The sequence below is a fragment of the Semicossyphus pulcher genome, unplaced genomic scaffold (assembly GCF_022749685.1).
Source record: "Semicossyphus pulcher isolate SPU_LCO1_2020_fin unplaced genomic scaffold, fSemPul1.0.p SCAF_21, whole genome shotgun sequence".
Classification (NCBI taxonomy): Eukaryota; Metazoa; Chordata; class Actinopteri; order Labriformes; family Labridae; genus Semicossyphus; species Semicossyphus pulcher.
Window position 1 is genome coordinate 929,446 of NW_027211695.1, and position 25,289 is coordinate 954,734.

At 41.8% G+C, this 25,289-nt stretch overlaps 2 protein-coding genes, 1 long non-coding RNA gene and 1 other non-coding gene across 4 annotated transcripts; 3 read left to right on the plus strand and 1 right to left on the minus strand.

Moving 5' to 3' along the window:
- Positions 1–595: 595 nt before the first annotated feature.
- On the plus strand, positions 596–5,457 carry tm4sf21b (transmembrane 4 L six family member 21b). The gene is made up of 5 exons (XM_069672770.1): positions 596–787; positions 3,867–3,932; positions 4,835–4,983; positions 5,066–5,252; positions 5,389–5,457. The coding sequence occupies exons 1-5, from the start codon at positions 596–598 to the stop codon at positions 5,389–5,391; spliced, it is 597 nt and encodes a 198-aa protein (XP_069528871.1). The 3' UTR covers positions 5,392–5,457.
- Positions 5,458–8,916: 3,459 nt separating this feature from the next.
- Positions 8,917–10,348, plus strand: LOC138601260 (uncharacterized). The gene is made up of 3 exons (XR_011308788.1): positions 8,917–8,988; positions 9,648–9,710; positions 9,853–10,348. It is a non-coding gene; the product is annotated as an uncharacterized lncRNA (long non-coding RNA).
- A 1,128-nt stretch (positions 10,349–11,476) lies between these two features.
- trnaw-cca (transfer RNA tryptophan (anticodon CCA)) lies at positions 11,477–11,548 on the minus strand. Its single transcript has one exon. It is a non-coding gene; the product is annotated as a tRNA-Trp (tRNA).
- Positions 11,549–12,512: 964 nt separating this feature from the next.
- Positions 12,513–18,178, plus strand: LOC138601025 (lysophosphatidic acid receptor 6). The gene is made up of 2 exons (XM_069672596.1): positions 12,513–12,573; positions 16,333–18,178. Exon 2 carries the CDS (start codon positions 16,339–16,341, stop codon positions 17,296–17,298), a length of 960 nt encoding a protein of 319 aa, XP_069528697.1. The 5' UTR covers positions 12,513–12,573; positions 16,333–16,338; the 3' UTR covers positions 17,299–18,178.
- Positions 18,179–25,289: the final 7,111 nt, after the last annotated feature.

The following is a 25,289-nucleotide window of genomic DNA, read 5'->3' on the forward strand; positions in this document are numbered from 1 at the left end:
ACGTCTGCCTGCTCTCATCTCTATAAACGTAAAGTACAAGTAAAACGTAGAGACCGATAATAATGCTGACCATGATGCAGGTACAGGTGAACATAAAAGGTGTTTTTCTTTGTCCAGCTTCAGTGTGCTGTCCTCCATTTTATTCTGTTTCTGTCCAGCCCGTGTTTGTGTGGTCAGGAACACTGAACAGTCACTGAACGTAACCTCTGGGCCGTGTTTGTGCTGATTTGTTCATGTGAATATCAGACATAGGCAAAAACATGTTTAGCTCGATATCAAAGGTTAAGTAATAGACCAAAGAAAAGGCAACAAATGTCTTTTATGGCTTAATGGTCACACATGCACACACACCCACCCATTACATAAAGCCATAAGGTCATGAGCTTCATATCCTTATCTCATACAGCTCCACCTTTACACGCCCACCTCAAAGACATATATATTCAAACAGGTCCTTTATTCCTCCTCTCTGACACCAGCGCACTGCACATCACCTGTGAACTGACGGGAGGGTCTGAAGCTTTGGTTTAAGGAGGAGTACCTGGGATTTAGTTATTTTATCTTTGTGTTAGCGTGCCTTCACCCTGCAGACATCATGTGTACGGGAGCGTGTGCCAAGTTTATCGCCATCCCTCTCTACGTCCTGGCCTTAGTGTCGGTGATCTGTAATATCATGCTCTTCTTCCCCGGCTTCGACACGAAGTACGCCGTCGAGGACAATGAGGGAGAAACTAGACTCACCGAGGAGGTCAAATATATGGGAGGCCTGATCGGAGGAGGAATCATGGTGAGGATGATGAGATTACGTTTAGTGTGATGATGGATGACAGCTCATGGCATCAAGAGAATTGGGATTAAGTAGCAAATATATACAAGCTGATTCGTTTAATTACCTTTTCTAGGCTCAATACAGTCAATGTACTTCACTATAATCCAGTTCATTTTTCTTCTATCTTGTTCTATGCCTCCCAGCGTCACCTGTGTCTGTGGGTGTGTCTATATTGATCTTGACATATTTGCCCTCTCCCCTTGATTACAAACACTTTGTTTGCCTGTAAGAAAGACCCATATGACGTTTAAATTAGTGATGTCGTGTTTTATTTGACTGTTTTCTGATCTTCCACCTCTGGCCGAAGTTTGGCCAAGTTTCGGGAACTACTTTGACAGAAATGGCATCAAGATGTTAAAAATACACTTTCTGAGAGGTTTATGGTGATAGAATAATGTCACCCTGCTGCTAAAATCAGAAAACACAAACATTTAGATTTAAGATGTAATTTTTCATCATTTTCAGAGGCTTTAACATGCAACAGAGGTCCCTGAGTGGAAGTGAGTCAGTGACTTTCTCTCAGCCATGATGTCATCAGGACGCTGCAAACATCTGGCTTTTTGAATGTTCCTGTAGAGGACAGTCTCAAATTAACGATGGATTATACTGTTCCACTGTTCCTGTGAAAACAGTTTTAAAATGTTTGAGTCTTTGTATTGTATCAACTATACAAAAATAACCACAAATATTTTACAACTTTTATTTATTATTTTATTATTCTTTTTTCTAGTAATATTACAACTTTATTCTCGTAATACTAATGACTCTCTTACGTCTTTCTGTTTGTAACATTATGTCTTTCTTCTCATAATATTATAACTTTTTTCTCGTAATATTACATCTTTATCTTTGAAATATTACAATTTAATTCTCTTACGTCTTTCTGCTTGTAATATGTCTTTCTTCACGTAATATTACAACTTTCTTCTCATAGAATAATATCTTTTTTCTCGTAATATTACAACTTTCTCCTTGTAATATTACGACTTATTTCTCTTACAACTTTCTGCTTGTAATGTTATGTCTTTCTTCACGTAATATTACGACTTTTTTCTCATAATATAACAGCTTGATTCTCTAATGACTTTCTTCTCGTAATATTACGACTTAATTCTCTTACGACTTTCTTCACGTAATATTACAATATTCTTCTCGTAATATTACAACTTATTTCTCTTATGTCTTTCTGCTTGTAATATTATATCTTTCTTCACGTAATATTACAACTTTCTTCTCGTAATATTACGACTTAATTCTCTTATGTCTTTCTGCTTGTAATATTATATCTTTCTTCACGTAATATTAGAACTTTCTTCTTGTAATATTACGACTTATTTCTCTTACAACTTTCTGCTTGTAATGTTATGTCTTTCTTCACGTAATATTAGAACTTTCTTATCTTAATATTACAACTTAATTCTCTTACAAATTTTGCTTGTAATAGTATATCTTTCTTCACGTAATATTACAACTTTCTTCTCGTAATATTACGACTTAATTCTCTTATGTCTTTCTGCTTGTAATATGTCTTTCTTCACGTAATATTACAACTTTCTTCTCATAGAATAATATCTTTTTTCTCGTAATATTACAACTTTCTCCTTGTAATATTACGACTTATTTCTCTTACAACTTTCTGCTTGTAATGTTATGTCTTTCTTCACGTAATATTACAACTTTTTTCTCATAATATAACAGCTTGATTCTCTAACGACTTTCTTCTCGTAATATTACGACTTAATTCTCTTACGACTTTCTTCACGTAATATTACAATATTCTTCTCGTAATATTACAACTTATTTCTCTTATGTCTTTCTGCTTGTAATATTATATCTTTCTTCACGTAATATTAGAACTTTCTTCTTGTAATATTACGACTTATTTCTCTTACAACTTTCTGCTTGTAATGTTATGTCTTTCTTCACGTAATATTACAACTTTCTTCACGTAATATTACAACTTTCTTCTCGTAATATTACGACTTATTTCTCTTATGTCTTTCTGCTTGTAATATTATATCTTTCTTCACGTAATATTAGAACTTTCTTCTTGTAATATTACGACTTATTTCTCTTACAACTTTCTGCTTGTAATGTTATGTCTTTCTTCACGTAATATTACAACTTTCTTCACGTAATATTACAACTTTCTTCTCGTAATATTACAACTTATTTCTCTTATGTCTTTCTGCTTGTAATATTATATCTTTCTTCACGTAATATTAGAACTTTCTTCTTGTAATATTACAACTTATTTCTCTTACAACTTTCTGCTTGTAATGTTATGTCTTTCTTCACGTAATATTACAACTTTCTTCACGTAATATTACAACTTTCTTCTCGTAATATTACGACTTATTTCTCTTATGTCTTTCTGCTTGTAATATTATATCTTTCTTCACGTAATATTACAACTTTCTTCATGTAATATTACGACTTAATTCTCTTAGGTCTTTCTGCATGTGATATTATATCTTTCTTCACGTAATATTACAATTTTCTTCTCATGATATTACGACTTTCTTCGACTACAACTTTATTCATGTAATCTCAGATTTTCTGTCTTTAACATGGCCCGAATACTCATTATACACACCATGGTACTATATAGTGTATCCCATGATGCATTGTGAAGTAAAAGAACAACAGACGGTCATTTATAGACTACATAACACCATGAATGACACTGATGAAAACAATTACCTAATTAATGTTGCAGAGAAAATTAGTCGAGTAATGTCTGAAAGTGTTTTATATTTTGCAGATGAGCTTTTTATTTAATTGTCTACACAGGAATGTCTATGATTTTAGACACATCCATATGTAGCCATCTTGCTTTTTGAAACAAGATGTGACCAAAGAGTTTGGATAACATGTTGCATTATTGGAATTGTAGGATACATTGTTTTTGAGGCTCAGACAAGTGATGAAATAGTTGATGCATAGTTTAATTATGCTTAAACAATTTAAAACCATTCAATTTCTCTCTCTCTTTTTTCTTTACTTTCTCTCTTTTTCTCTCTGTTTCTGCTCTCAGGTCCTCATTCCTGCCATCCACATTCACCTGACCAGTGCCAAGAACTGCTGTTCCAACCGTTGCGGGGTAAGTGTGAACACAATAAAGTCTATTTCCTGTTGGTTTAGTACATACTGATGATCAGGTCGGTTCTTTTAAAATAGCCTGGTTTGTTTCATTACACTAACACAGCAAACTGTCTCATGAATGACTGGATGGATGGATGGATGGATGGATATATCCATCTTGTAACAGTTTTTTTTATCACATTATTATGACTTTTCATCTTATTATTATTCATTTTATTTTACAATTATTTATTATTATGAGTTTTTTTTTTTTTAAATCTCTTTCTTTTTTTAATCTTTAATATGATCATGTCTTTTATCTCATGATTTTTATCATTGCTATCTCGGAGGTTAGACTTTTTACCTCATAATTATGACTTTTATCTCATATGTATGCTTTTCTTCTCATAATACTTTTAATCCCATAATAAACATTTGTATGTCACAATTCTGCCTTTTTTATCATATAATCATGACTTTTAATCTCATATTTATGACGTTCTATCATTACTTATGACTTTAATCTCAAATTAATGCTTTTCTATCTCTGAATTTTACGTTCAACCTCATAATTTCAACTTTCTATCCCATAATTTTGACTTTTCATTACATAGTTGACCCTAACCCTATCTCATATTTATGACTTTAGACCTCATAATAATTTCAACTTTTTATCTCATATTGTGACTTTTGTATCTCTTTTCTGTAATGGAGATAATCTCAACAGGAATCTAGTTGTAGTCTTGTAACTAGTGACCCTTCATGAAGTCTTCTTACAGGTTGTGAAAATGTCTTTAGAGAGGATGTCAGACTTTAATCTTTTAAGAGTCTTCAAAGTCTGCAGGAATAGTTGAGCTTAACTGTGTGAAGAACTGTCAGACTCTCTCCCCTGACTCTGCCTGGGCTGTGATTTCTGTGCAGATGTTCCTCTCCATCGGGTTTGCAGCAGCTGGTGTTGTCGGCGCCATCTACAGTCTGAGTGTTGCAGCTCTGGGTCTTTCTAACGGGCCAGTGTGCCTCTTTATAGATAACCATCTCGCTCCCCAGTGGGGGGCGCCCTTCGCCAACAGGTACGGCCGGGCGTTAGTGTAAGATGTAAAACTGTTCTGAGATCTGATTTTATGGACTAAACCTGTATTTTACCCTCTGCAGTAACGGGAGCTACCTGTCCGATAAGGAACTATGGTCTCTGTGTATAGAGCCGGATAACGTGGTGGAGTTCAACGTGGGCCTGTTCTCCACCCTGCTGGTGGCCGCCTGCCTGGAGCTCGTCCTCTGTCTCATCCAGATGATCAACGGGCTGTTTGGATGCATCTGCGGCACCTGCTCCGGCAAAGAGGTGAGACAAGAGCAGGCTGAAGGTTCACAAACTGACAGACTGTTTGAAATGCAAGAAAAGTACTCCTCGCATCAAAAGCAATCTTTTTAAATATATATACATATATATAACCTTAATGTTTTTATTCTCCCAACAGTAAGCTGAACTAAACTCACCATGACATCTTGAAGAAGAAACATACAGACCATCATCATCACCTTCATCCCCAATAATCCTCCGCTCTGCTGTTCAGCTGGTTTCACATTTTGTCCATAAATCATCATTATAAACTCTTCAGGAGGAACGACTGGGATTATTCATGAATATGATGTTTTAACTATTTAATTGTTCTCACATTACTTTGATCACAGATGTAGATTTAGTCTGTTTTTGTGTCTGTACATTTATTTGTTAAAAATACTTTGTAATAAACTATTAACATAAGGTGACATTTCTCATTGTTGACTCTTACAGAACAAAACAGATCACATATTGTAGATGTACCAACATACATATACAGTGTTTACAGCAATGGTCAACAGAACTAAAGGCAGAACTCGGTATGTGAGAGTATACGAGCAGGACTCAGCCTTTTTGAAATGTCCTGCTGGTGTCCCGCAAGGGTCAATCCTGGGTCCACTCTTGTTTAGCCTGTAGAAAGATGATTTACCATCAGTGTGTGCTGCTAATGTTCAGATGTATGCTGATGATACAGTTGTCTCTGTACATGGCAAAACTAAGAAGAAGCCGCATTAAAACTGTCTGCTGTAATGGCACAGGTTACCACGTGGCTGGTTCAGTCCTGCCTTCAGCTTAATGTCACAGAAACAGTCGGCATGTTCTTTACAACAGAACCAACCTCAGCACGAGATCCAGACATCAGTCTCTGGGGAACAATTACAGATCGTTTCTGAATTTAAATTTCATGGCTTCATTGTTGATTCAAATCTGTCTTTGAAATCAAATATTAAAAGTTGCAAGAAATGTTAGATTCAATCTGGCCAATTTCAAATTCACAACGAACTCCACTGATGCAGCCAAAACATTCATGGACGCAGTGGTTCTCCCACACTTCACGTACTGTCTGACAAGTTGGGGTCATGTCAATAAAAGCACACTAAAGCCGACAGAATCACTGTACAGACAAACAATAAAAACCCTAAGAAGTCAAAACGATACCATCATTGAAATATTAAAAAAAAAACATAACCTACTAACCCGGGAAAATGTCTTTAAATTCAGTAGACTGAGTCTCGTTCTCAAGGTGTTACATAACACGGCTCCACCACCGCTCCGTACTTACATCGCATTAAAAACCAGCTGAACCACGAGAGCGACAACGAGAGGAGACGTCTTATTCCAAGAAGACCAATCTGCTCTCTCTGTCAGAGCCTCTCAGGACGGGAACAATGTGCCGCGACACATGAGAAATAAACAAGAATAAACAACCGTTCCTTCTCCACGACACTAAAACGTGGTTAATCAGTAATCAGACTTGTGAACACTTGAACAGTGAGGTGTCCTGGTGGTGTTTCACGTCTTGTTTGTCGTTGTTTTGCTTAGTTGTGTGTCATAATAGCTGTCTTGCTTGATCCTTTGTAGTGCAGACTGAGTCCGTATCTGCGTATTTTCATTGTTATATCGTTGATTGTATTTTCATGCTTTACTCTATATGTTTGTGCTTTTTAACTGTTGCCTGCCTGGTGACTACAGATGAAAACTAGCCTTCTGGCTAACTCTGGCACAGTTTCAGAAATGTTATTAACATGCATAAGAAATTAAAATATACATCAGTTATTATTCAAATAAAACAATGTATATATAGAATGTTGTTGTTAATCTAACTAAATGTTGGACTGAAGTATTATTTCAGTGTAATATAAACATTTTCACAATCATTTGGAAAATAACTAAATACATATTTCCATTTTCAGATGCTCTATTCAGGCAAATCTTGTACCTTTTATGCACTCCATTTATCTGAGAGCTAATTCATTTTCTTATTATTCATTTCATTTATTAACAATACAAAATATTATTGATAAATAAATAATGATATGTCTTTAAGGCTGTATTGGTCCACAAGATATTGATAAGCTACCCAGCAGCTGGTCATGAAATATTAATTTTACTTCAAAGTCTATTTTGATCCTAATAAACTTGTTTCCCTTGTAACAGTATTGTTGCTGTGCTGTGGTTCTGTGGTGACTAGTATTACTCCCACAGCTGCATTTCAAAAAAAAAATTAATTTAATATCAAAGGTTTACTGTTAGGCCAAAAAACAACAACAAATTGCCTTTATGGCTTAGTGAAAACACGCACACACACACACACACACACACACACACACACACACACATCGATGACACAAAGTCCGGATCATAATGAGGGCAATAAGCAGCCTTCACTTCCTCATCTCCTTCCGATCACCTTTACACGCCCACCTCAAAGACATATATATTCAAACAGGTCCTTTATTCCTCCTCTCTGACACCAGCGCACTGCACATCACCTGTGAACTGACAGGAGGGTCAGGAGCTTCAGTTTAAGGAGGAGTACCTGGGATTTAGTTATTTCATCTTTTTGTTAGAGTGTCCTTCCAGCTGCAGACATCACCTGTACGTGAGCGTGTGCCAAGTTTACCGCTGTCCCTCTCTACTGCACGGCCTGGCCTCAGTGTCAATGTTCTGTAACCCTGCTCCTCTTCCCCGGTTTTGAGGCCAAGTACGTCGTCATGCAAAAGGACAAAGTCGTCGTGCAGGTCACACATATGGGAGGCCTGACTGGAGGAGGAGTCGTGGTGAGGAGATTTGATGAGACGATGCTTAGTGGAAGACAAAGACAGATCATTGCATCAACAGAAGTCAGATTAAGTAGCTACTCATGTTTGTTTGGTCTCTAAAAGGACAGAGAAGTAAAGATCAGTGCTTCTAGTGTAAAAATATTCAGTTTACTTCATAGAACAGGAAAGAAACCAGAACATAATGAAATGTAACAAACTGGAGGCAGAGAATTTCACTTGTGCCTGTGAGCAACTTTGGGTTTGTGTTGATTTTGGCGCCTCCTGTGGACAAAGTCATACCTCTTACCTCTTATCTCTTAACTCTTAAATATCTCTCTTATCGTTTATTTAAACAAGCAGTGACGTGCGGTCAGGAGAGGCAGGGGAGGCAGAGCGTCACCTGTCATCATAAATAAAATATATAATAAACAGATAAATTAAATGGTTATATTTATCAAATGGTTTGAACTATAAACTGATTTTCCATTTAACTTAAACAATTTGGATCGTTTTTTATTAAAAATCGCTGAATTTTCACATTTCCGTTCAAATACGGGGAAGAGACGCACAGTGAGGCAGCAGCAAGCTGAGCCTCACCTTGGATTGCGCAATCCCTCACAAACTGTGCTCTGCCATGCAATGAGAGCGTGTTACTGTCTCTCTGTATGTCGCCAATAAAACACTTTCAAACACTTTTAATATATGCCCCCCTGGCTTTCCATAGTTTAGCTGATGTATATAATATATGTGTGTAACCTGTTGAGTGTGCTCAGCGATCTTACAACGGCAGTGAAGAGGCACTGGGTGAGGCAGGCAGTTTTCTTGCCTCAACGTAGGGGGCGCTGGTGAGCCCAGAAATGTTTATGCTACTCCGCAGCTGCAGAGTAAGTGACAGCGAACTAGCGACAACGAAGCAGGAAGTGCCACTACTCGCTGCCGCTGCCACGAATTGAGCCAGCCCTTGCTGTGAAATGGTGAATAATCTACTCTGTTGTTGGGTTCATATATTTGTAAATCTGATTCTGATGGAGTTAGTGCCTCACCAGCCATGAACCTCACCGCACGTCACTGTAAACAAGATATTTCATCCTGCTTTCTTTAACAGTCATATGTGTCACTCACTTTCACGTTTTGCCCTGGTCAATGTAAACAAAGGCAGCGTGCAGTTAATCTCTTCGTCACCTACCACTCCCCCCCCCCCAGCAGTTTCAGGCATTAAAAATAACGATATAGAAATAATCAATGTTGTTGCTGATGGTCTGGTTTGCTTTTGTAGGTCATAAAGAGTCATCAGAATTCATTTCAGACTGTTTCATAACCAGACAAAAACTCCAGGAGCTTACTTAAAAAATGACTCAAACCGATTAATCAATGATCAAAATATTTTTCTATTGATGGAAAAGTTCACAGGAAATCAATATGAATATCGATATGAAAGCTGTGACTTCGCCCTCTCTCACTGGCTTTCCTGTTAAGGAGTGGACATGCACTGCTGCTACACTGTTTAAAATGTCACCATTCATCAATTATGAGAACTCTAATCCTGAAAAGTATTAATAAGTATAATGTAAGTATAAATTGAGTATAAGTTTAAAACTTTTGGGACTCATTTATTGTGTCTGTAACTCCTCAGGAAGAGCAGCCGTCTCAGCAGGTGATCGACAGGGAGCAGGGACTGCATGTAGAGAGTGGAGAGGTGAGAATGATCAATTTATTCTGCACTTTTACGGCTGTGTGTCCCCCACCTTTTATCAAGATTACACCCCTGATATATTTACACACATATATGTATATATATAGAGAGAAAGATTATATGTGTGACATCTTGCCTTTATTAGATAGGACAGCTGGAGATAGAGAGGATGTTTGTGGAGACGACAGAGGAGAACGATCACACTGATGAGAGCGGGTGTGTTACATGCCTCGTGGAGTGTTGCCTCGTGGAGTGTTGCCTCGTGGAGTGTTGCTCCTTCATAGTGGACACCTGCGGCTCCTGCCTAACGGATTAAAGTCATCTTCTTGCTTGATATCTTTGCAAGAACTTTTCATGCTCAATATAGTTTATATCCTCCTGCCCAATATGATCTGTGCTTTCAGGAGAAGTTATTATTAGTTGTCAGCCAACTTTACTGCCAGTCCCAAACGAACATCAACTGCTGCTGTTGTTTCATATAAAAAGCTTCACATGAGCGAACCACTGAAATGCTGTGTCTTTAAGGGATCGATTTGTAGACGTTTGCTGTCAAAATTAAACAAAAATCATGTTTTGCTCCTTAAAGAACTTCAGGGACAGTTGAAGTTAAGGCCACAGACTGAAAATAAACCATTCATAAGTGTGAGGACTAATGTAAAGTTTGAAGTTTGGTGTTATGGTGTCGCCATCTTGTTTTTTTTAAACTAAAAGTGACCACAATTGAAGAAGAAGGTGGAGTTTAAGAGGAGCGAGAGGATAGCACATTATAAGTTATGAGCTAGCACTAGCTTGGTTAGCAATGTGCATCACTAATTAATTGATGCTAATGTGGGCTAGCTAAAAACAGGCTTTAAACAAAATCTTCTACGTAAAAAAATGTACGTTCAACTCTTCGGAGTGTCTTTTAGAAGAACCGAACTCTGAACAAGACTTTTTTGAAGTCGCCATGGTAGTGACCTGTCAGTCACAGGTAGCCCCGCCCCTAAACCCTCCCCTCTTTCTGGTCTGTGTGACTCTAAATGGAGCATCAGTGACTAAATGAACATCATGCTGTGCTGAAGAAGACTTCATCATTATTAACTGGACTGGGATTATTTATGAATATGATGTTTTAATGATTTAATTGTTCTCACATTATATCATAATATATGTTGACATTTCTCATTGTTGACTCTTACAGAGTGCGTGCGTGGGTTAGGTTCATTGGCGGCTCTAAATTGCCCGTAGGTGTGAGTGTGAGCGTGAAAGTCTGTCTCTGTGTGGCAGCCCTGTGATTGACAGGTGACCTGTCCAGGTGTAACCACGCCTCTCGCCCAATGACAGCTGGGATAGGCTCCAGCAGCCCCCTCGTGACCCTGAACAGGATAAGCGGGGTGGATGATGGACGGATGGACTCTTCCAGAACAAAACAGATCACATCGATGCTGACAGAGAATTCAGAAGAGGATACATTAACTCAGTATACAGTATTCTTCTGACATACAGAAACATGCAGAGACAGTCTTTATAGTAATAGTAATAGACTTTTCATTGTTACAGTATTAAATAATCAATAATGGTTTTCTTATTCTTATTATTATTACTGTACTGTGGTGAGTAGTATTACTCCCACAACGAGGGCAGGTGGATCTCATTGTTCCAGGTGAAAATACGTCATATCTTTTTGCCTCTTAAAGTATAAAATGTAACGTTTCCCTTCTTTTAAATACATAATGTGCTTGCAAATAGCAGCTGGGTCAAACGACCCCAGCCGGAGTAAACAAAAATGATGACCCCGACGTGATTTGAACACGCAACCTTCTGATCTGGAGTCAGACGCGCTACCGTTGCGCCACGAGGTCCTGGCCTTCACTACTGATAATATTAATGATTATAAATTTACCACTGCCGGACAATCCAGATACACCCATCAAAGACTTCATGAAAACTCACCTCAAAATACCACCTGACATTATCAAAAACATTACTTTTCATAGAGTTCACCGTCTAGGTGCGCCATAACCGAAAGGAGCCCGTCCTATCATCGCTAAATTCGAACATTTTCAACAAAAAAAGACTGATCCAAAGCAAAGGAAATGAACTGAAAGGCACGAACTACGGACTAAATGATCAATTACCCCGTGAAATAAACGAGAGACGTGAAATACTGTACCCCATACTTAAGGAAAACCGGAAAAACAACATACGTGCAGTCCTGTATATTGACGGACAACTTTTTCGCGTCTCTAAAAACCACGCCATGGCTCTTCTAAACGGACCGGAATACCACGCTATTGTGACAACTTAATAGCCCTGTCTTAATACCCCTGCCTCTCACAGCAGCACCCTGGTAATACATCGGATGTTGCTTTGCTCTTCTATTGTTTTTTATCTGTGATTCTTGTTGTTTTGTTGTTTCTTTGTTGTACAAATAAAAAGACTAACATTCTCCTTAATTATCCTAAATATACACCCTCGATCGCTGGCATTAAATACAGTGACATTTACTTTTATGGTCATTACGGTAGGCAGTGTTGTTACCTCTTTGACCGCTAGAGGGCCCTCTCTTACAATACACTGTGTAAGATCAGCTCAAACAGTCGTCCAAATCAGTAACATTTACATTAGCACAATCATTTCTGAAATTAAGTAGAATAAGTGAAGATAAAAAGACACACATGAGAAACATCTGCATGCTGAGTGAGCGTTATGTCCACGTGAGCAGGTCTGCCGAGAGCAGCAGAGTCACACATGAAGGGGCTGGTAGAGATCTTAAGATGGGTCAACTTCCTGTGCGAGTGTCTCACACCTTCAGTGTGCCAGAGTTGTCAGTGTGTGTGTGTGTCACAGACACACTCATCTTCATCCTCCTCTGATCACTCATCAGGTAATGTCCAGCTCATTTATATATCTAATTTTATACTATTACTGTGTGTGTGTGTCATTCACATATCTGTCAAACAGGAAGCGCCAAATGATAAAAAAATGACATAAGGTTATATGTGTGAGTGTGTGTGTGTGTGTGTGTGTGTGTTTCAGAGTCACAAAGTTGTAAAAGTCAACATTAAAGAAATTCAGAACTCAGAAATAAATAGTTACGACTATCAAATGAAGGTAAAAAAACATTCTCTCTTTTCTGTTCACATGTTTGAACATTTTTGAACATCTAGAGAAAAATTAGAGGTCAAATATTGACAAGTTAATGATGTGAAAATGCTGATTTGTGATGTGAAAAAAAACAAATGTTCTGTAAATTTCCTGTGAGGAAGTAAAGCGCCGACAGGAACTGCAGACACAGAAAAATGTCTTCTTCCTCTGAGATACTCAGTGTGCTTTAAGGATGTGCTGCAGTCACTATATAGGAACAGATGGGAACATATATAATATTTGTATATATTATATTTATTATAGTGTGTATTTTAAAGTCAAACAAAATGAAGGAATTTACATCTAATAATGATAATAAAATAAAATTAAAGGACAGAAATGAAGTCAGATAGTTGATAGTGCACACACACACACACACACACACACACACACACACACACACACACAATCACACAAAGAGAAAATGTTTTAATCTATTTAATAATTTTTGCCATCATTTCAAATATTCTTAATTTTTAATTCAATAGTTTCATATTTGACTTTTTCAGATTTGGTTGTTAAACTAGTTTTATGAAATTAACCACCATGAAAAAAACATATTGAAACACATGTGATGCCACATGATCAGCAGGTGTTTGTCTCCACACAGCGTGCAGAACAAAACACCTTTACAGACGTGAACGAGCAGCATAAACACTTTTGTACAGCGTGTTGGAGTTTACAGAACTTTCTCTCAAACTGTTCTTCTCCTCTGGTTCTGAGTTTGAGCTTCTCTGTCAGGAAGTGATCGACTCACAGGAAGCAGACGGTGAGAGTGAAGCTGCTGCTGACCGCCTGCTTCAGATCTCTGCATGTTCACCTTTTTAAATGTAGCAACTTGAGAGACAAGCTGCAGATACGAAACGTTCTGAGGTTTAGATCGTGCAATAAGACAAACCTTTCATCTTCTATCCTTACATCATGTGTCAGTATTTATATGTGTGTTTAGAATTGATTTCACTGACTATCCTCCCCACGTCAAAACACAATCATCCTACTGATTCTCAGTCTGCGCGGGTGCTGTCTCTGCACCGTGGGCTGAGGGCCACCAAAGTTGGTTAAGAATTTCAAGACAAACAACCGAGCTCACACTGAAAGACGTGTGAGGTGTGAGAGGGCCACGCACGACGACAGATAATGACAGATTAGTTCCTGTAGTGTGTGGAGAGCAGATTCATGGACCAGAGTGCGACTCTCACTGAGTCTGAATCTCTCGTGATCAAACGAGACTTTTAGAAGAGCCCGTGTCCCGGCCCTGCTCGTAGAAACGGGAGATCTCCTTTGTGAGTTAGCAGAAGCAACCGGAGGCTCCGTTATCGGAGCAAACTGAGAGCCATGAGTACGGCTCTGCTGCTACATGACTTTTATGTAAAGGCCAGGAGAAGAGATTCTGTCTACACGTGGAACAACCTGCAGCTGACTTTGGATCTGTCTGTTCCTCACCGGGTTCTCTGAGAACCTGTAGACCTGCTTGATCAGGTGCGCTGTCAGAATCCTTCTGGTACTTTCTCTTGCAGATTCCCACAGATGGGCCGAAGGATCCAGTCGCCTCTCTGATTATTTGTCTGTTTTCAGAGTGAACTTTTTGGGCCCTGTGGTGGGTTGGGGAGGTCAAACCATCAGAGAGAGCCGCCTGCTGTGACGCCAGCCTCCCGCCCTGATCTGCTTCAGGACATTCTGAGCTGCTTGCTTCAGATGGAGAAGTTGGGGTGTCCTGTTGTGTTTCTGCGGGTAACGAGACATTCAGGGACTGAGGGGAATTAAATGTCTGATAAGACGACAAAGGAGACAAACTGTTGAGCTGATCAAAGAAAATGTGTCAAAGAGCAACCGTCAGTTAAAAGGAAGAGGCTGCTGCTGCAGGCGTGCAGAAAGGATGATGTGGTTTTAGCTGGGCTGAGACCAGGACATTGTGGTGTGGCCACTTACTTAAAGGTCATTGGGAAACACTCAGATTGTCTGTCAATGGGGAAATGTGGAAACAGTGCAACACGTTGTTTCTGTGTGTGAGAAACACAGTGAGAGGCACCTTTCTCCTTTGAGTCTTTTTGCAGAGCAGTTCTTAGATACACACACACACCCCAACATCATGATCAGAAGAAGAAGAAGAAGAAGAAGAAGAAGAAGAAGAAGAAGAAGAAGAGACTTCAGAGTAAACAAACATGGCGGTTTTTGGACTTTTTAATGAAACTTCAGGAAGAAAAAAGAACAAAGTGTGGATGAAGTGGTGGAGACGGCGTGAACACGGGCTGAACATGTTACTTTAAACTACATTTGCTTTGGTTACCATGGCTGCGGTTGTTGTGCTTCCTTGCTTCCTGATTGGCTATCGTTTGGTTCCACGTGACGATCCACGGACAGCGTGCTCGGCTGTCCTCGGGGTCCCTCCCCCCCACACACGACAGGATATCAGATATATTTAGGATCAGGACGTTCTTCCGAGCAGGTCGAGGAAGTAAAATCACTCTAACGTCCGTCACAGGAACAACTGAGAGATCGTCGTTAGAAGCATCAGAACATCAGGGCTCTGTTACAAAAGGAGCCTATCCCAGCTGTCATTGGGCGAGAGGCGGGGTTGCACCTGGACAGGTCACCTGTCAATCACAGGGCTGACACACAGAGACAGACTTTCACGCTCACACGCGCTCAATTTAGAGTCACTGATGAACCTAACGAGCATGTCTTTGGACTGTGGGAGGAAGTACCAGGAGGGAACCCACGCATGCACAGAAAGGCCCACTGTACGTCTGACCCGGGGATCGAACCAGGAACCTTCTAGCTAGTTAAAAAAACGGACTGAGGACACATGTAAAGAAAGATAATAATTGTCTGTGTGCTGCGTGTCGCCACATTAAACGCGTCGAGTTGTAATTTGCAGCACGTCTGCTCTCACATGAAATCAGCACAGAGTCATAACGCAACCTGAAACCTTGCCTGCCTCCTCTGCAGAATCGGGGTCGCAGTGCGATGCCTGTTTCTGTGTCACGTCCTGACCTTTATACTTCCTTTTATTGTGGAAGGGAAGCGTCTTCTCCTCTGCACTCGATGAGCTTAGCGCCTGAGAGTCTGTTTGAAAGCTCCTCCTCTGAGAGAAGCACTTTGTGTTAAAGCGTGCCTCTTCATCTCAGTCACACAGCACAAGCCTCCATCAGCTTCCCTCCTTCACAGCTGGTAACACTTCTCTGTAGCGTCCATGTTTCACACATTACAACTCAAAGCTCCAGAATGTTAAATACTTTAACCATTTACCGCTGATACCGTGCAACACACCAGAGCTGTGGACCGTTACAACACTTTGGTGAACAGGTGTTTGGAGGTTTCTATTTGAAAGGTCACACCGCTAACCGTCGGTCAAACCGCCGGCCCTGAAAGGTGAGGATAGTCAGAGGTTAGCCGACGGGGTAAAACAAAGCTCGGTAACTGTCTTAAGATGCGTCTTTGTTTCTTACAGGTAAAGAAATGACACATTAAACCTGCTCTAACCTCTCGTGTCTTTCAGGCCATCATGTCCATCAACGCGTCCACCATCTGCTACAGCCACAACCACACCCCCAGCCACCTGGACATCGTCCCCGTGTGCGTGTACTCCATCATCCTCATCGTGGGCTCCATGTTTAACATCGTAGCGTTGCTGGTTTTCTTCAACAGCGCCAGATCGCGCTCCCACACCATCATCTACATGATCAACCTGGCCATAGCAGACTTGCTGCTCATCCTCACGCTGCCCCTGAGGATCATCTACCACCTGGGGTATGATATCCTGAGTCAGAGGCTGTGTGACATGCTCGGGTTGGTCCTGAAGGCCAACATATACAGCAGTATCTACCTCCTCATGTGTATCTGCTGCGACCGCTGCCTGGCCGTCACGCTCCCCATGTCCTCGCGTGTCCAGGAGGGGAGGAAGAAGGCGCCACTGATTTGTCTCGGGATTTGGATGCTAACATTTGGAGCCAGCATGCCGATCTATTTCTCTAAACAAATCAAAGAAGACCAGCACCACTGTTTCGACAGCCTGCCGGTGTTCGCCACGCACCCCATGGTGGTCTACCCCACGCTGTTTCTGGGGTTCGGGATCCCGATGGTACTCATGCTGATCTGCTCCTGGTTCCTGGTCCGAGCGGTCCGGCGGAGCACCGTGGCTCAGTCCAACCTGGTGGACAGCTCAAAGATCTCCAAGATGATCGCCACCAGCCTCCTCGTCTTCCTCATCAGCTTCCTCCCCTACCACACCACCCTGCTGCTCGTCTCCCTGCACAGAGAAAACATCCCGTGCCCCTTGCTGGGCGCGTACCGCCACAGCCTGATGATAGCCTGCTGCAACACGGTGCTGGATCCCGTGGCTTATTATTTCACCACCGACACCTTCAGGAGGAACGTGGACGTGGACGTGGGCGCAGTGTGGAGGATGTTACCTTTGAACAGTCAGAGCTCGGACAGGAGGAGCCGAGCGCCTGATGAGAGCTGAAGAACGAAGGGCTAAGAGAATCGCCCGCGCACGCCCAGCAAAGACTCGGGTTATACTTTAATACGGAAAGCTCAGGTCAGAGGAGCTGCATCCTGTGCGCGGGTTAGCTTTGTGCAGCTTCGTCATATTACTCATTCAGGTTATTTAAGCTGTGTTTGGACCAGTTGTGCTTCAGATGTTTGCCTTGCATTACTGAACGACAACGAGGTCATTTGTGTTTTATAAATATGTGGGCTGAAATCTGTCTGCAGCGCTCCGACCCCGGGGCCGGATTCACCAAGCATGCTCAGGAAAAAATCCTTCTTAAGTGCAACCTTCTTCGTGACTTTAGTATTTAGACAAAAGTTAAGAAAACGTGATTTTCCTGAATAAAGTTCTGATGTTTCTTCTTAAGTTTCCTTATAAGAAAACACGTGAGAACTCAGATTCTTACAACAAAGTTCTTAAATTTCTGCTTAAGTTTCTTCACAACTTTAAGACGAGCCTTCACACGTCTTAACGTTCTGACAGAGAAACGGTCAGCCTCCACATTCATTCATTGAAGCATATTTTAGACGATCAATTCGCTGTGGTTCAGTTGGGTTCACTTACAACAGCTGCATTTCTTTAGAGGCATGTCTCTTGTTCCTGGTGAACATCTCATATCTGCTAAAGTTAAGCTAACAAATGAGACAGTTTAAAGGACCTTTAACCAAAGCCAGTAACTCATGTCTGAATATTTTCCTGTACTTGAAGTTTCCTGTTTAATTAAATCAATGAACTACAGTTCATACGTTTTTTTTTCTATTAAGAATCAACAGATAAATAAATATTTTTATTTTTGTAATTTATAATATTTTGTTGACACGCATGCTTTTTTCAATAAATTGAAGCAACACTTTGTCTCCTTGTTATCAATGACAGGCCTCGTTTACACACACGGCTCAACTCTTCTTAAGACATTAATCGTGACTTGCACTTTGAACATTCTGAAGAACTTCCTACATTTTTTATCTTAAGAATATGTTTGTGAATCCGGCCCCGGGGTCACTAAAGTTCACGAGAACCGACCCTGAAACTGAAACCAAAGGAATTCGTTAAGTGAAATAAAAATGCAAACTACAACCAACAATGCAACACGAACTAAACCTAAATACAGCTGCAGGTGAACTCCCCCTCGATTCTCACAGTGGTGTGCTGTAGCGAAAGTCATATTTAATGTCATGCAGTCTTTCATCCTCCCGTCTGCAGCGTCTTTAAATCTGGGCGTTCCTCTTCATGCTTGAAAAACTAAAACTCGATTAAACTCGAGTAAAACTAACTGAAACTAAACTGAAATCCAAAAACTAACTGAAAGACAGATAATAACTGTGCTCTGAAGGGATGCAGAAATAACGACATCATGATGCCGATCAGGAAAAAGTCTGGATTCATGACCTGTCGGGTCTGTCTGCAGGACGACAAGAAACAGCTCTTAAAATGCTCGTTTTTTGAATGGAGTTTGGTTGCAGAAGAATCACAAAGCTGTTAAACTCTCAGGAGTGATGCTAAATTTTACAAACACACATTTATTTGTATCTTCTGATTGACTTTGTTTGAAGCTGTCTGCTTTGTTCTGAACGCAGCTTTTAAAGCTCCATGTTAGTGTGACAAACAAAAGTGGCGTTTGGTTTCTGTACACAGCAGCAGTGCAAGAAACAACCTGCACATGTACTCACTCTGGTAGATGTGAGGTACAGTCTGTGGCGATGTGTCTGTGATGAAAGTATATATTTATAACATTTCACAGAAGCTCTCACACAAAGGAGCACTCAGAGACAGACCATACCCGACACAGTGCAGTTATACACACATCAGAGTTTATGCCTCTGGTATGACAGACGTGTTCATGTTCGATCTCTGTTTCTGATCTTACTGTTCTGCTGCCTGAAGCATGTACACGTTAGAATATAAATGCTTCCAACACGACTGCAAACAGTCTCTAAGATGTTCTTATAACGTGGGAGGGTTAACTCGTACGAGGCGCGACATATTTACTGTCCTGCAGTCTTCGGGACTTCCTTAAAGCTCTTTCCCTCTTACTCAGGGGACCACAGCTCATGTCCTGTGAAACCACAGACTGTGAACAAAGATGGCCGACATGAAGCCAAACCATCTGCTGACTGGCTGCAGTACAGCTCATAAAGCCCGCCTCCTCCATGTTAACAGATGGGACATGAGTCAAACTATATAATCAAAATAAATTTTTCTCAAACATGGTTTCTGTCATTATAGTTAGTTCTTATCCTGCTGATTTATGTCACAGTGTTTTCTGACAAGTTTAAAAAGGGGGTGAGGGCTCCGACACGCCAAGGACACCTGAGGGCTCCGACACACCAAAGACACCTGAGGGCTCCGACACACCAAAGACACCTGAGGGCTTAAAGTAATAATCTGGAAGATTTTCATGTAAATAAATGTCTGTTAAGTTGTGGCTGAACAAACAAAGAAAAGATGGATGACTACAGATACAACTTCAACAAGAAGTGAAAATCCAAAGAAGAAGAAACAAACTCGACGCTCAGATGAAGCAAACAGTCTGAAAAGGAAAGCGACCGTCAGCCAGGAAAATCAAGAGTTACAACCGGAGCCGACCGTGGACGTCACACGTGCAGCACTGTGTGGATATCTGGGACATGTGCTCCTGTAGTTACTGTTTATCACCACAGGTGGCGCCAAAGAGAAGGAAACTGAGATGTTTGAGATTTAATCTTTAACTTTCATCGGACTTCAAGTTAAATGTTTGTTTGACTCGTCTGTTTCTCAGTTTATATAAATGATCCTTAAAAACGGTTTTCAGTGTGTTCCCACAATGCAGTGCGTGGGAGAAAAAAAAGAAAACATTTCACTGTTTGTTAAGTTTCATTGCGTGCCTCTGCACCGTGCACATAACCAGTTTAAAGTAGTGCGTTAAATCCTGCACAGTTTACTTCACACTAAATACATTCATCCACAGGTCGACGAGAAGCATGAACTGAAACCTAATTAACTTGTATTAAGTTAATTAATTAACTAATTAATTAGTTTCTACGTGATGCAGACAGACAGGCTGTGAGCAGGCTGTGAGAACGTGTGCTCTCTGATCGCACCGAACCAGCTCACTGTGATCACACCACCTCAGGAAGCTTCAACAACTGCTACTTCTCTATCTCTGACTTTATCTCTCGCTCAGAGAGGAAGTGAACCAGGGTGACGCCCAAGCGTACTGCTCCTTTAAGACTTTAAGGAGCAGTACGCTGTGGGCATGAATGATGAAGCACGTGTGTGTCTGATCTTAACGTTTAAGAGACAGCAGTTCTGAAGGTCATCGTGTCTCGTCAGTATCAGAACGTGCAAATGTCTCATTTTACTTTTATGTTATCAGAGATGCAAAATGCAGCCTTCAGTATTTATTGTTTACACTATGGTGGGTGTAATCAGTACGATCAGCACTGTGAAGGTGTGTGTGTGTGTGTGTGTGCGTGTGTGTGCGTGTGTGTGTGCGGTGCAAAGACTATATTAAAGGAGCACCAGGTGTTTCTACTGACCCTCTGCCACGCCCACTTCCTGTACCTGCAGCAGAGCAGGTAGTAGTGTGAACGTGACGTCGTTAACATCTCGTCCTGTGGCAGCTTCAGTAAAACCACAAGTTACAATGACTTGAATATCTAGATGTAGAAATGTGTGCAGCCGTGAGCAGGATGTCTTATCAGGCTCCTTTGTTTCCTTCTTCACAACAAACGAGACACCAGAGATGACACAACATCCCCACGTCTCCACGGCGCCGCGTTGCTTAAACCGCAAACTGGATACACGCCTTTCACTCAGCTCAACACAACAGAGAACTGGACTGTGTGCTTCACCTCGGCCTGAGGAAGTGCTCGCTGTTGGCCCGCAGACACAATTACAACACGAACGCAGACATTATATGACTTTAGGTCTGAAGTGTTCTCGTCCTCAGGAGGGGACGCAGGTGTCTGCAGGGATTCTGCAGGTAGAAACAGAAGCAGGTCGTCTGCATACAGAGACACCGAGTGGACTGACAGCGTGTGTGCAGCAGTGTCACATTCTGCCTGTGTCTGCTTTAAAGTGGTTGCTGTGAATGATGAAGCGTGTGTGTGTGTGTGTGTGTGTGTGTGTGTGTGGTTTCCTGTGTGCATGTATTAGCACAGAGACGCCAGTCACAAAGGCGACATGATTGAACAGTCTTAGTTCCCATGGTTAAATCAGCCTGTTTGTAATTTCACTGTATCACTGTAAAGGACCTGTGTTCTCATGCACGTGTGCAGAGCGCCCCCCTGTGGAGAGAACGAGCTGAATCCTGAGTTTAGTGATGTTTAAATGTCGAACACTTTCCATGTAACGATTTAAACACGACCTCATCTGTTCGAGCGCTCTCAGGTTTGATCTCACAGGTGTTTATCATAATGTCAGATTTATTATATAACCTGAGCTCAGGGTGTCGCACAGAGGAGATCGTTACAGATACAAACACTCTGACTGGAGGCGACGAGCAGACACTTCCATCTGAACGTTTCAGGAAGTTATTGCTTCATACAGGAAACACACACACACACACACACACACACACACACACACACACACACACACACACACACACACACACACACACACGCTGACCAGTCACTGATCTGTTTTTCAAATCAAATCAAATCAAACTTTATTTATATAGCACCTTTCATGCAAAAAGAATGCAACACAAAGTGCTTCACACACGTCAGAGATTAAAAGTAAAAATGACTTTTTCAGGTTCCTGACGTCTCAAATGTTTCGAACACGTCCAACAGAGACGCGGACACGTTCAACGTCTGTGAGAAAATAAACATTCAAACATCTGATTCAATTTGGCATCAAAATATTTATAAAACACATTTATATATATATTAACTCTGACTGTAACATATGTGACAAATTCATCCTCCATTCATTCATTCACATTCAGTTCAAACATTTTCAGAAATCAAATGTGAACAGTTGAAAAATCTAACTTGGGATAAACGTCTGACTGACAGCGACCCGACATGAAAAGGGTTTCAGATGTTGAAGAACCAGGAGGCGGAACGCGTCACAAACAGAACTCCAGAGTTTATTGATCATAAAGTGAAAACAAAGCAGCCATAAAAAGTCCAAACATAACGTTAACACACACGTGCAGACACGCAGCCTCACAGCAAGCTGCTACACAACAAGCCGACTCTCTCACCTGTTTATACCTCTCCTGGCCCCGCCCGGATTGGACTGAACCATTGTAGGGCTGAGGTCAACCAGAGAGTACTTAACACTGAACAACAGCAAAACTCACAACATGGACGGTCTATAAATAAAAAAACAAATCAACAATTTTAAACATGATTTCAGTTTTTAACACTCGACTAACGGGCGGCTCCTCTCTGAGGCTAACGAGGCTCAGGTGGCCCCCTCAGCCTGATGGACATGTGGGGAAGGTGGGGCAGGTGTTAAAGGTTCCTCATGCAAACATCAACGTTTGTATCGTTTCAATCAGACGACTCACGTTGTTATAGTTTGAAATGTTTACTGCAGCAGAGCAGCTTGTGTTTGGCGTCTCAGCCCAAACCTCTGGGGCAGACCAGAGCTAATTAGCATTAGCTAACTGCATCAACCATTACTTTAGCGAGAGTTAGCTTAGTTAGCCGACGACGTCCAGATTTACATCTCCACCAAATCGATCACCACAGCATCTCGCTCCACGCTGACCAGCTGCCTCACACACATAAAAACAAGGAAGCCAACAAACTTCCTCCAACTCAGCTGTGAAAAATCGGACATAATCATCATCAGCCCCTCGCTAAAACCACGCACGCCTTCTGCCTGACCGTGGACAAGTCCACTCCGTCTCCATCACCGCACATCCACAACCTTGGAGTCATCTTCGACAGTGACCTCAGCTTTGAACAACATGCCAATCAAATCACCAGGACTGCCTCCTTCCACCTCACAAACACCGCTCGTCTCCGTTCATCACTCTCTGTCTCTGCTGCCGAAACGCTGATCCACGTCTTCCTCACATCCAGAATCGCCTCCTGCAGCAGCGTCCTATACGGCATGAACTCCAACACATCCAGAACTCTGCTGCACGCCTCCTCACTCACTCCCCTGGACACATCACCCCCGATCTCCAGAACCTCCACCGGCTCCCTGTTCCACAACGCACCCAGTACAGTCTTTACTCATCTTATTGAAACAACATGAAAATGTGTTTCTGCCACAGGAGGGAAGCAAACACACGGCGTGAGAACACTGAGAGGGGAGAGGAGCAGGCCGGACCTCCTGCAGAGACAAACAGACTCTGTGTCTGAAGCTCGTCGGCCCTCAGAGGAGAGATTTCAAGATATCAGCCGGAGTTTCATCATCAGGCGTGGAGGAGAGGGGGAGGGGCTTAACTCGTTCCTGTCCTGTTGTGGAGTCAGTGATGGAGAAAGCTGCGGCTGACCAACAAAGAGTGCGTCTATGATACGAACGTGTCGGCAGCAGCGTCTTTGGAGTTAATGATTCCTGCTGTTGCTGAGAGACCGAACACGTCAGCTGGGCCTCGAACAAACGGCTGACTTTACAACGAGAAGCAGGAAGACTTTTAACCAGGTGTCACATCAGATCCTCGCCGGCTGAGATAACACCTTCAACCAGCTGCATGACTTTCAGAGGCCATCAGGTGTTTAACTGATGATTAAACGATGTTACGGAAGCCCTCAGCGGACATGCAGCCGTTTTATTTACCCATGATAACGTGTCATTTCCGGTTGTTGTCTCGAGATCTCGACTTATTTATATCGTTATCTCGAGATAACAGCCCTGCAGCAGCGTGACGTCAGATGATCATACCTCGTATCTCCTCAAAACAGGCTGAAGTGACCTCCTCAGTGGGCGATGGCAGCGTGTCTTAACGTCACAGTGAGCAGCCTGATGTTCGCTTTTATACATCGACAGAAAAATGTCGAGAAAACCAGCTTTGATATAACGAGATAACGAGATGAATAAGCCAAGATCTCGAGACAACAACCTGAAATGTCTCGTTATTACGGGAAACAGAGTTAATAACATGTATGGGTGCATGTCCGCTTTGGGCTTCCGTACATATGTAACTATAAAGCCTTGTTTTATCCTGAGCGCAGACATGCTGCAAAATGTGGAGCAAAGAAACTGGAATGTTTCATTTAAACATCACACAACAGAAATGTTCCAAACGTGCACAAAGTGTTTCACATGTCAGGACATGTTTTACACATGCACATTTCATGTGAAGCCGTCAGTCTATTCCTCTTTGTAAAGCACTGATAGCTGGGGAGAGTTAGTGTGTTAACTTAGGGTAGGTAATAATATGTTAATAACAGCGTGAAGTTGTTTATGATATTATTATTAAACCTGATCAGTCCTTGTTGTTGTTGTTGTTGTAGCCTTTTCCAAACCTGTTGAAAACCTGCTGACGTCTCTGTGAATGAGGCAGGAGCAGGAGCAGGAGCAGGAGCGGGAGGAGTGGAGGGGGGAGGAGGTGTGAATGTAAGCCGGAGGCAGTGCCAGCCTGGAGGGGAGGAAGGGGGATGAGGAGCGGGACAGGAGGGGGAATCAATGAACCACCGGGGAGGTTTCACATGAAAGCTTCTCCCCCAGGCTGAGACACGGAACACGGAATAATCTGTTCTTAGGACCACCGGAGCACCGGGTGATGCTGGTATTTGTGTCCGGGCGCCGAGGCTCAAACCGGGCAGTTTAACGGACTTTCTCCGCGGTGTGCTGCTGGAGCTCTGCCGGTGAGAGGCGGCAGGTCCGAGCGGAGGAGCGGAACAAGATCAGAGTCAGTTTCAGACTCCGGCACGGAAGGTGTTTTAACTCACGGATCCCAGAGACGACACTTCACAAGAAGGTGAGTCTGTTTAATGTTAAACTTTAAACAGTGACGGTTAACTCCGGGGAAGGGTCCGCTGCGACAAGCTGGAGGACAGACCGGAAGTGCTGTC

Excerpts from the sequence above, each read along its gene's own strand:
- tm4sf21b (XM_069672770.1), top strand. The coding sequence starts at position 596 with ATGTGTACGGGAGCGTGTGCCAAGTTTATCGCCATCCCTCTCTACGTC. Across the intron at positions 788-3,866 it reads TGATCGGAGGAGGAATCATG|GTCCTCATTCCTGCCATCCA; the intron begins GTGAGGATGATG and ends TTCTGCTCTCAG. Across the intron at positions 4,984-5,065 it reads GGGGCGCCCTTCGCCAACAG|TAACGGGAGCTACCTGTCCG; the intron begins GTACGGCCGGGC and ends TACCCTCTGCAG.
- LOC138601025 (XM_069672596.1), top strand. The coding sequence starts at position 16,339 with ATGTCCATCAACGCGTCCACCATCTGCTACAGCCACAACCACACCCCC.